At 42.2% G+C, this 12,500-nt stretch overlaps 1 protein-coding gene across 1 annotated transcript in view; it reads right to left on the reverse strand.

Annotated features, from left to right (window-relative positions):
* Positions 1-490: 490 nt before the first annotated feature.
* The window catches only part of LOC311099386 (neuropeptide FF receptor 2-like), a gene marked incomplete at both ends in the record, with an annotated part of 51,758 nt that continues 39,748 nt past the window's right edge, over positions 491-12,500 (reverse strand). The window contains one exon of the mRNA XM_084140087.1: positions 491-1,282. Within this exon, the coding sequence (XP_083996213.1) occupies positions 491-1,282 (792 nt within the window). The remainder of the gene's footprint in view (positions 1,283-12,500) is intronic.

Consider the following 12,500-nt stretch of genomic DNA (forward strand, 5'->3'; position numbering starts at 1 on the left):
TCTTTAATTGCATCCAGAAGTTCCTCCTCTGTATTTTCACCTTCACATGAGTCTTTCTGTATGGCTGTTAATGTTACATTATCGATAGAAAAAAATTCTCTACAATTAGCTTCTGTTAGAGGAGATGGAGGAGACTGAAACGAAAACATATGCTTAAAGTACTTTGTTTCCTCCAACAAAATATAATTTGGTGAATCATGGGTGACTCCGTCATTTGTAACCAGTTTCAGTAAATAATTTTTTGGTAGCATTTCTATGTTGAAGATTTTTTTTAAATGTGGGTACATTACAGTATGTGTATTACAGTACATGCAACAGTACAAATGTTTAAATGTAATATTTTTATCTGGGATACCATCTCCAGGTTATCTGAATTTATCTCTATGGCATGTACAATACAGAGTGTGTGTTACAGTACACATGGTTTAAATGTCATGTTTAAATCTGTGCTCTACATGTCCTAATGGCACATACAGTATGTATGACATGTTTAAACCTGGGATACCTTCTCCAGATCCTTCATGATCAGATCCTGCTCCTTCACATTGCTCCCCGACGACCTCTCGTCTGACGTCCGCCCGACAACTTCCTCCCGGCCCAGCCCCTTCCAGTTCACCAAAGCCAATCCTGACCTTGCCGAGCCGGGCCTGGTGGGCAGATGCAGGTTTGCGGGTAACACTGCGTTGCCTTGGATACGATGTGAGTAGGTCCTCTGGCGCTCCATGTAGGCGGTGCACAGCTGGAACTTAAATGCGGCCTTGAACCCCCGGCGGAAGTTCTCGTTGAAGAAGCCGTAGATGATGGGGTTGATGGAGGAGTTGAAGAAGGCCAGCCAGTGGGCCAGCGGGTACACGTAGATGTTGATGACGCGGTGCTGGCTCGCTGTCAGGCTGGCGTAGTCACTCAGCATCATCAGTGTCCAGAGCGGCAGCCACGACAGGATGAAGAGCAACGCCACCATCAGTAGCATCTTGATCACCCTCTTCTTCTTCTTCGACACCATCTGATGGTGGTTGTCCAGGCCGGGCTTCGTCCCACCGCTGCTGCCACTACCGCTTCCCCCGCCTGAGGCGGGTACAGCCATCTTGAAGAGGGTGAATCCGATGCGGGCGTACATGATGACGATGAGTGACAGTGGGGCTAGGTAGATGTTAGCAAATAGGACGGTGGTGTAGATCTTCCTCATTTCCTGATTGGGCCAGTTCTCACGGCACCAGTAGATTGGGCGTGTGTTGTTGTAGCCGTCCCCCAGTAGGATCAGGACGCGCTGCTCCTTGGTCACCTTGGATTAGATTAGATTTTTTTTAAACAAGATTAATTTCAATATAATTTAGATTGACTTTACAGTACCTTGCAAAAGTATTCATCACCTTTGGCGTTTTTCCTATTTTGTTGCATTACAACCTGCAATTTAAATAGATTTTTATTAGGATTTCATGTAATGGACATACACAAAATAGTCCAAATTGGTGAAGTGAGATGAAAAAAATAACTTGTTTCAAATAATTCTAAAAAACAGAAAAGTGGTGCGTGCATATGTATTTACCCCCTTTTCTATGAAGCCCCTAAATAAGATCTGGTGCAACCAATTACCTTCAGAAGTCACATAATTCAGAAGTCACATGTTCTGTCACATGATCTCAGTTTATATTCACCTGTTCTGAAAGGCCCCAGAGTCTGCAACACCACTAAGCAATGGGCACCACCAAGCAAGCTCACCATGAAGACCAAGGAGCTCTCCAAACAGGTCAGAGACAAAGTTGTGGAGAAGTACAGATCAGGGTTGGGTTATTAAAAAATATCCGAACCTTTCAACATCCCACGGAGCACCATTAAATCTATTATAAAAAAATTGAAAGAATATGGCACCACAACAAACCTGCCAAGAGAGGGCCGCCCACCAAAACTCACAGACCAGGCAAGGAGAGCATTAATCAGAGAGGCAACAAAGAGACCAAAGATAACCCTGAAGGAGCTGCAAAGCTCCACAGCGGAGATTGGAGTATCTGTCCATAGGACCACTTTAAGCTGTACACTCCACAGAGCTGGGCTTTACGGAATAGTGGCCAGAAAAACGCCATTGCTAAAATAAAAAAATAAGCAAACATGTTTGGTGTTCGCCAAAAGGCATGTGGGAGACGCCCCATACATATGGAAGAAGGTACTCTGGTCAGATGAGACTAAAATTGAGCTTTCTGGCCATCAAGAAAAATACTATGTCTGGTGCAAACCCAACACCTCTCATCACCCCAAGAACACCATCCCCACAGTGAAGCATGGTGGTGGCAGCATCATGCTGGGGGATGTTTTTCATCGGCAGGGACTGGGAAACTGGTCAGAATTGAAGGAATGATGGATGGTGCTAAATACAGGGAAATTCTTGAAGGAAACCTGTTTGCGTCTTCCTGAGATTTGAGACTGGGACGGAGGTTCACCTTCCAGCAGGACAATGACCCTAAGCATACTGCTAAAGCAACACTCGAGTGGTTTAAGGGGAAACATTTAAATGTCTTGGAATGGCCTAGTCAAAGCCCAGACCTCAATCCAATTGAGAATCTGTGGTATGACTTAAAGATTGCTGTACATCAGCGGAACCCATCCAACTTGAAGGAGCTGCAGAAGTTTTGCCTTGAAGAATGGGCAAAAGTCCCAGTGGCTAGATGTGCCAAGCTTATAGAGACATACCCCAAGAGATTTGCAGCTGGGGGGGGGGTGAATAGTTATGCACGCTTCAAAGTGGTAGGCATGTTGTGTAAATCAAATGATACAAACCCCCCCCCAAAAAATAAATTTTAATTCCAGGTTGTAAGGTAACAAAATAGCGAAAATGCCAAGGGGGGTGAATACTTTCGCAAGCCACTGTAATGTCCTCAATGAGGCAATTTGGCAGGTAATTTTGCAGCATATAAAACACTATAATATATACAAAGTGACAGTCACACCAAAAAAATGTGCTCTGATGCCTACTCAAGCACCTTAAAGACCATGTTGCAAGTTACATTTGGTTTAAATTTGCCAATAAAAATAGAATAGATGGCAATACCCCCCAAAAAGGTAAAACAATTCAAATGTGCGCTAGTAAGCAACGCCCTCCCTCAAGAGCATGACAGAGCCTGTAATGTTGCCTGTGACATTGCACCAGGTAAAGGCTCTGAAGCTGACTGGGGCAATTCAACTGGGGAACATTTCTGTAGAGGAAAGACAGTTTTACAAACAAGTAGCTATTACTCCTCGGCCTGAAGTACTAGACTAAAACCAAAATGATCTACTTGAAGGTAATTGTCTTTTTTATATGTGTACATCATTTTTGGGGGGTAAAAGGCATGAACTTGGCATTACATTGCAACTGGTAGCAGCTAGCTAGCTGGCTTCTGACTTATTCATCCTACTTTACTATCAACTGGTGAGCTGTATCAGGCAGATTTAGATGCAAGGGTCAAACGCATATATTGGCATCTGATAAGAATTATTAGATTTTTTTTTTTTTAACTATTAGCTAGCTAACTTAGCTAGATTAATACTGCTGGGGGAAAACTAGCTAACGTTAGCTAACTCCCACCATCAGCCTCTGAGTTCACCTTAGCTAGCTAGCTAAGTGGACTGTAGCTAGGTTTCGAGAAAATAACTACAGTGAGGGAAAAAAGTATTTGATCCCCTGCTGATTTTGTACGTTTGCCCACTGACAAAGAAATGATCAGTCTATAATTTTAATGGTAGGTTTATTTGAACAGTGAGAGACAAAATAACAACAAACAAATCCAAAGAAACGCATGTCAAAAATTTTATGAATTGATTTGCATTTTAATGAGGGAAATACGTTTTTGACCCCCTCTCAATCAGAAAGATTTCTGGCTCCCAGGTGTCTTTTATACAGGTAACGAGCTGAGATTAGGAGCACACTCTTAAAGGGAGTGCTCCTAATCTCAGTTTATTACCTGTATAAAAGATACCTGTCCACAGAAGCAATCAATCAATCAATCAGATTCTAAACTCTCCACCATGGCCAAGACCAAAGAGCTCTCCAAGGATGTCAGGGACAAGATTGTAGACCTACACAAGGCTGGAATGGGCTACAAGACCATCGCCAAGCAGCTTGGTGAGAAGGTGACAACAGTTGGTGCGATTATTCGCAAATGGAAGAAACACAAAAGACCTGTCAATCTCTCTCGGCCTGGGGCTCCATGCAAGATCTCACCTCATGGAGTTGCAATGATCATGAGAACGGTGAGGAATCATTCCAAAACTACATGGGAGGATCTTTTCAATGATCTCAAGGCAGCTGGGACCATAGTCACCAAGAAAACAATTGGTAACTCACTACGCCGTGAAGGACTGAAATCCTGCAGCGCCCGCAAGGTCCCCCTGCTCAAAAAAGCACATATACAGGCCCGTCTGAAGTTTCCCAATGAACATCTGAATGATTCAGAGAACTGGGTGAAAGTGTTGTGGTCAGATGAGACCAAAATGGAGCTCAACTCAACTCGCCGTGTTTGGAGGAGGAGGAATGCTGCCTATGACCCCAAGAACACCATCCCCAACATCAAACATGGAGGTGGAAACATTATGCTTTGGGGGTGTTTTTCTGCTAAGGGGACAGGACAACTTCACCGCATCAAAGGAACGATGGACGGGGCCATGTACCTTCAAATCTTGAGTGAGAACCTTCTTCCCCCAGCCAGGGCATTGAAAATGGGTCGTGGATGGGTATTCCAGCATGACAATGACCCAAAACACACGGCCAAGGCAACAAAGGAGTGGCTCAAGAAGAAGCACATTAAGGTCCTGGAGTGGCCTAGCCAGTCTCCAGACCTTAATCCCATAGAAAATCTGTGGAGGGAGCTGAAGGTTTGAGTTGCCAAACGTCAGCCTCGAAACCTTAATGACTTGGAGAAGATCTGCAAAGAGGAGTGGGACAAAATACCTCCTGAGATGTGTGCAAACCTGGTGGCCAACTACAAGATACATCTGACCTCAGTGATCGCCAACAAGGGTTTTGCCACCAAGTACTAAGTCATGTTTTGCAGAGGGGTCAAATACTTATTTCCCTCATTAAAATGCAAATCAATTTCTAACATTTTTGACATGCGTTTTTCTGAATTTGTTGTTGTTATTCTGTCTCTCACTGTTCAAATAAACCTACCATTAAAATTATAGACTGATCATGTCTTTGTCAGTGGGCAAACGTACAAAATAAGCAGGGGATCAAATACTTTTTTCCCTCACTGTATGTATTTGCTAGCTACAGTTTAATTACTAGTTATTGACTATTGAACACTTTTAGTCAAACTTCATTCCCCTGCCTGTTTATTGATGCATTGGTGACTGAAGAAGTTGGCAAGAAAAATGCCCCTCCCGATTTCACTGCATATAGGCTGTGTTGTTTTGGTATCATTTGGCTGAATAGGCTTGTGTACATTCACATTAGTTAGCTAAGTTACTGACTGACTAGGCTAATTCTTATTCATGTTTTTGTTGTTGTATTTCAGGTGGAGAGGGAGTCAGATCACTAGAAAGCAGTATGCTGACAGACCAGGGCCCGTATTCACAAAGCATCTCAGTGTAAAAGTACTGATTTAGGATCAGTTTGACCTTTTAGGTCATAATGAATACGATTACATTAACAAGGGTGAGCTGGTACATGATCAGTACTCTGAGATGCTTGGTGAATACAGTTTCGGGGAGAAACCATTTGCCCAGTACCTTGCACAGCAGACATTTCACCACAGAACAATATAGGCATTACAGTTCATGCTTATGAACTGAATATTGTATGTGAATCTACATATATTGATGACGCAAACAAAAGGGCTGAAATGTTCAGCAACATGTGCAGTGAATGCTAACATGGCTTTGGTGATGAAAGGTGCATAATGCATTTATTGTAATCTACCTATCAGGCCACTACATGCTGTGAGATGGGCTGCGTGGTGACACATATTATTCAAGCTACCTGATTAAATACTGGGGCATTCAGTGTAGTGATGGGAAGTCTTTTGACTGATTTTGTTCATTTGAGTCAGTAATGCCCAGAGCACGCAGGAGCCCTACCAGCGAACGATGAACTGAAAACTCGAAATAGTCATGATAAGCCTCTCGTTCACCATAAGGGGCTTATTGGAGCTGTCATTTGTGACTGAAACTTGTAAAAGTGTGCTTTAAACAATGTGCATTTGTTGATTGCTAGTCATACAAATACAATTATTTCTTGGTACATTTGAAACAAGGTCTAGTTGTGGCCGTAACCGGACTAGATTGTGAACGACTTTTGGCAGAATGCATTGCTTGACTGTTGTGAGGGTGATAAGCACAATATCGTTTGCGAACTGCAGCCCCCCAAACAATTTGTTCTCGAGTTCAAGTTTGTTGAGCAGACCCTGTGTATGTTTTAGCTCTACAAAGCTGTGTCCATCATAACATTCAATAATCCAGTAGGCCTTTCCTGCAGTCAAATGACCAAATCGCCCTCTAGTGGCCTCATAGGTGGAATGTTATTAATACTTTTCATAATTTCATAATTAATCAACAATATTTTTTTTAAACGCTGGAAATTCTGTGTTTCTATGTCAAACGGTTTTGTTATATTTTAGTCTTCTGTGATGTACACTGAGTATACTAAACATTAGGAACACCTTCCTAATATTGAGTTGCACCTTCCCCCTCCCCCCTTTCGCCCTCAGAACAGCCTCAATTTGTCGGGGCAAGTACTCTACAAGGTGTCGAAAGTGTTCCACAGGGATGCTGGCCCATGTTGACTCCAATGCTTCCTAACAGTTGTGTAAGGTGGGCTGGATGTTCTTTGGGAGGTGGACCAATCTTGATACACACAGGAAACTGTTGAGTGTGAAAAACCCAGCAGTGTTGCAGTTCTTGACACAAACCCATGCGCCTAGCACCTACCATATCCCATTCAAAGGCACTTCAATCTTTTGTCTTGCCCATTCACCCTCTGAATGGCATACATACACAATCCATGTCTCAATTGTCTCAAAGCTTAAAAATCCTTCTTTAACCTGTCTCCTCCCCTTCATATACACTGATTGAAGTGGATTTAACAAGTGACATCAATAAGGGATCATAGCTTTCACCTGGATTCAGCTGGTCAGTCTATGTCATGGAAAGAGCAGGTATTCTTAATGTTTTGTATATTCAGTGTATATAAAGTGTAATATTGGGAAATGCAAACTCTATATCTGACATGGTACAGGTGTCTTGTCTTTTTTAAGACCATAACCATATGTGTGAGGTGTATTCTTTTGTTTCAAAGTAGATTTGTTTAAGAATACCAATAAACACTCTGTGTGACCCTGATTTAGCACACTGCAGTTAAAGGTGAATTGCATCCCGGATAACACGGACCTAGAATTCAGTGGGTCAAACAAACAACTAAAATGAACGAGTCACACAGAAAAACGAATCATGACTCTCAAGTCAGTAAAAATATATGGCAACTGCTTGGCCTCTGACCGCAAGGCACTACAGAGGGTAGTGCGTACGGCCCAGTACATCACTGGGGCAAAGCTCCCTGCCATCCAGGACCTCTATACCAGGCGGTGTCAGAGGAAGGCCCTCAAAATTGTCAAAGACTCCAGCCACCCTAGTCATAGACTGTTCTCTCTGCTGCCGCACGGCAAGCGGTACCGGAGTGCCAAGTCTAGGTCCAAAAGACTTCTCAACAGCTTCTACCCCCAAGCCATAAGACTCCTGAACAGCTAATCACTGCCCCCCCACCCCATCCTTTTTACGCTGCTGCTACTCTGTTAAGTATTTATGCATAGTCACTTTAACTCTACCCACATGTACATATTACCTCAACTACCTCAACTAGCCGGTGCCCCCGCACATTGACTCTGCAACGGTACCCCCCTGTATATATAGCCTCCCTACTGTCACTTTATTTTACTGTATATATAGCCTCCCTACTGTCACTTTATTTTACTTCTGCTCTTTTTTTCTCAACACTTTTTTTGTTGTTGTTTTATTCTTACTCTTTTTGTTTAAAATAAATGCAATGTTGGTTAAGGGCTGTAAGTAAGCATTTCACTGTAATGTCTGCACCTGTTGTATTCGGCGCATGTGACCAATACAATTTGATTTGATTTGATTTGAAATAAAAGTAAAACGAATCGAACTGCACATCCCTACTTCAGTGGTACCGGACGTCTTTTTGTCACAGCCATTCTGTCAACATGTATTGTATGCAGGGACGGCTTGTTCAATAGGGCGATATGGGCGACGCACTGCCAAACGGGAAAAGGAAGGGATTTTTTTTCTAATCAATTATAAAAATTAAAAATAAAAAAAAAATATAATTTTTTTAAATAAATTTATAAAAAATTATATCACGGCAACAGCAGTTATCAGTGTTCACGTCTGATCTGCCAGCCACTAAATGTCAAATCAGGCTAAAGTCGTGCTTCAAATGGCCCCGCCCGTTTTTTGGGCGATTTCAGTCAGGTTGAAAATCGCCCAGAAGTCTGTCATAGACTCCCATGTAAAATCTATTTTTTTCACATTTCAAAGCTTTCAATACATTCTCTATGGGTGTCTGTGGGCATGCACTTACGCGCTTTCGTCATACATAACGTAACCACGAATGAACGTAACTAAGAAAATACCAGGTAGCAGCCTCAATCAATTCACTACTACTATCAAAATGGCTAGGCTTCAGTCCAACTCGATTGTGTCTTTGAAATAAGTTCCTTTTTGTCGGCGAACAAATGAAGATAAATTGGCAACGAAACAATTAGGACCTCCCAGACCAAATTTAATAATTCAACAGGTGTCTACTAAAGGGGGAAAGTCCTACACCCGAGGATTTTCCAAAAATTGGTATGAACGGAAAACCTGGCTAGCAGGCTGCGATGTAGCTAATGCAGTTTTTTGCTACCCCTGCTTACTCTTCCACCCTGAAGGCGGCACAGCAGACAGCACCGCTTGGACAGCGACTGGTGTAACCGACATGCACCATCTTTCAGAAAAGATAAAGAAACATGAGCTGTCAAAGACCCACATGGATAGCTGTTTGAGATTGTCATCTTTGGGAAGAGTGAATATTGCCACTCAACTGGATGAGGGATACAGGCTAGCTGTCCGCCGCCACAACGATGAGGTTAGCAAGAACCGCCATATCCTCAGCCGGCTAATCCAGTGTGTTAAGTTTTGCGGAGTGTTTGAGTTAGCTTTGCGAGGCAAAGATGAAACTGAGGGCTCCACCAACCCTGGTATTTTTCTTGGACTTGTCAACTTTGTGGCACAATTAGATGAGGTGTTTGATGACCATCTTAAAAATGCTAAAGTTTAAGGGCACATCAAAGACCATTCAAAACGAGCTACTGGAGTGTATGCTAGCGGTCACGAGGGAACATATTGTGGAGGAGGTGAAGTCTGCGAACTTCGTAGCTATCCAAGCTGACGAGACCACGGATGTTTCTACGCAGACACAGTTGGTGCTTGTGCTGAGGTACATAGATAGCAAGCACAAAGTGCAGGAGCGCTTTTTTGAGTTCCATCTCGGAATCAACCTCAGCCTCAATCGCCAGTGTACTTTTGGAGAGACTGAACAGTCTTTTTGCCGATGACGAGAAAGTCAAACTCATTGCGCAAGCTTACGATGGAGCCAGTGTGATGAGGGGAGAGAAGGCAGGTGTGCAGCAGAAGGTGCGTGAGCATTTCAAGAATGCCCATTACGTGCATTGCTATGCGCATCAGCTGAATTTGATCATGCATCAAGCTACTTCTCGCATCAAAAAAGTGAACATTTTCTTTTCCGATCTGAGCGGGATTACAACGTTTTTTTCCCGGTCACCCAAACGCACCAGCATTCTTGACCAGACTGTTGCACGAAGACTGCCCAGACCTTCATCCACACGGTGGAACTTCAACAGCAGAGTCGTGAACACTGTCTACGAGAATCGAGACGACCTCATAGAATGTTTTGAAGCCATCCGGACGGGTTCATTGGGTTCATTTGACCAGCTTACTGTGAGAGAGGCATCTGGTTACGTGAGGATGCTACATGATGAAGACATGATGAAGACATGATGAAGATGATATTTTTTTCCTGCGGCTTTTTCACAAAATCATGCCCCACGTCGACATTCTGTACCAGAAGCTACAGAAGAAGGACATCGATGCTGTCTTTATCAAACGTGCCCTCGACAGCTTCACAAGCAGTGTGCAGGCCATAAGGTAAGATTAAACAATATCATTCGATCTTTCTCAAAGCAGAGCTTTATTTGAAAATGTATGCATGAAAGGAGACTGCATTTGTGTTTGAAATCACATTATTCTCATTATATATGGCCAGTGGTGTAATCTATCTTATTTTATATACTATGTGTACTGTGCAGTGGTGCTCATAAGCTTATGATCCCATGCTAAAGTTGACTAAAAAGAGGAATAAAAAAATAAAAAAATCATCTTTTGGAAATTGATCTTAATGACTTAATTAAAAAAGTTGGAAAATCCAACCTTTAAGGACACCAATTTTATTTTATTTTTTATTCCTCTTTTTAGTCAACTTTAGCATGGGATCATAAGCTTATGAGCACCACTGTATACTGTGCTGAACATCCAGGCTATGTGAGACACAAAGGCTAACTTAAACACTAAAGACTTTATGCATCCCTGCCCATTTTAAGTGGAACTTAAGTATTTGTACTATACATGGATACATTGCATATACCTGTGCATCACATAGACAACAATACTGTACAAAGCCAACAAACACATTGGTCTGTTTGCCTTCAGGGACTCCTCTCAACAGCAGCTGCAAGAAGCAACAGGAGCCAAAAGACCCAGAACAGCTTTGAGAGAAGAGGAGAAGCAGAGGCTGTCTGAAGAGGTCTGCAACACCATCCTGGATCACACCAAAGAAAGGTTCTCTTTCTCTGGCCACCTTGTGAGTGCTACCTTACTGCAAGCAGACATGTTTGAAAGGTACTGCCATTCATTTCCTGATGAGGCTCTGAATGCCACTGTGAATGCATACCCCATGCTGAGCAAGGCAAAGCTCAAGACAGAACTATCTCTGATCTATGAGAATCCTGAATTCAAGGGAGGCTGTGGTGCACTGGCACTGTACCAGGTTCTCATGAGCTACAACCTCCAGGAGACGTTCTCTGAGACTGTGACTCTGTTGAACATCCTCATAACTACTCCCATGACAACAGCTGAAGCTGAGAGATGTTTCTCAACTTTGACACGAGTTAAGACATTCCTGCGAAATTCAATGGGCCAGGAACGTCTGAATGCACTGGCCATGCTTTCCATGGAGAGGGAACTAGTCCTCAGCATGCCTGATTTCAATGAGAAAGTCATTGAACGCTTTGCTGTATTGAAACAGAGAAGAGAACAGTTTCAGTACAAGTAATGTAGCCTCTCTCTCTCTTTGTCCCTCCCTGTCTGTCTCTTTAACACACACACGCCCAAATCAGTTCACAGTTGATGTTGTTTAAAATAGTTTTTTTTTCATTTTAAAAAAAGTAATAAAAATAAAAATCTGTTCATGTTCATTTTTACAAATCTATACAATTGGCCAGAATATGGTTGTTCATATTTACAAATCTATACAATTGGCCAGAATATGGTTGTTCATTTTTACAAAGCCATACAGATAGCTGTGTTTACCTTTTCTAGAAATTACTTTCAAATTCTGTTTTCATTCTTATTTCATTTGTTTATGGAAATGCATATTGTTTATGCAGTGTTGAGGAATGTGAAAGAACACCCTTGATTATTTTTACTGTGATAACTTATTTTGATTTTGTAAGCCAACACTTTTGAGATCAGTCAATAAATGCTTCTGGTATTGACTTATATGCTGCCCCTGTCTTCATGTTGTTGCTGGACATATCTTTTTTAAAATGTGTGTAGGTCACCTAAATCATCAGAAAAATTGCCCCTCCTGAGAATTTTTTCAGGAGCCGCCACTGATTGTATGTAACCACTCAAATCCATACAAACTGATATGGACGCAAGGACTGACTTATTTTGACTTTGTCCCTTTCTTCAATCTTGTCTGGGATATATATTTTAGTTGACCCACCTGTGTGATGTGTCTGATATGCATGAATAAAAATGTATTCACCCTGTACATGAGACATGCATTGATTTTAGACCTTTTGAATAATAAGCTCTAAGTGTTGTCTTGTTGTTTAAGTTACCACAGAAGTTGGTCCGGGCCGGACCAACCAAATTTGGTCATGTTTGGGGGCGGAGCTCATTAGAAGTATAGCCAGTGTGTAGAATAATACCCATATGCAATGGATGATATTGAATATTTGTACCTTTGTGTACCTATTCAGGATAGATCACCCTGAAGAGAATGACATTCATATCAATAATTATGCATTTCTGTGTAGTACAGATCAGGGACCCATGATGTAATTCTGTTAACGTAATTTTGTTACCGGGTGTAAATCTACTTCACTTACTGTAGTTCAATAACTAACAAAAAAAAATCTAACTCAAGGTGTCATGTCATAGCTGACACCCCATTC

This window comes from Coregonus lavaretus (genome assembly GCF_964263955.1).
Source record: "Coregonus lavaretus genome assembly, chromosome: 24".
Taxonomy (NCBI): domain Eukaryota; kingdom Metazoa; phylum Chordata; class Actinopteri; order Salmoniformes; family Salmonidae; genus Coregonus; species Coregonus lavaretus.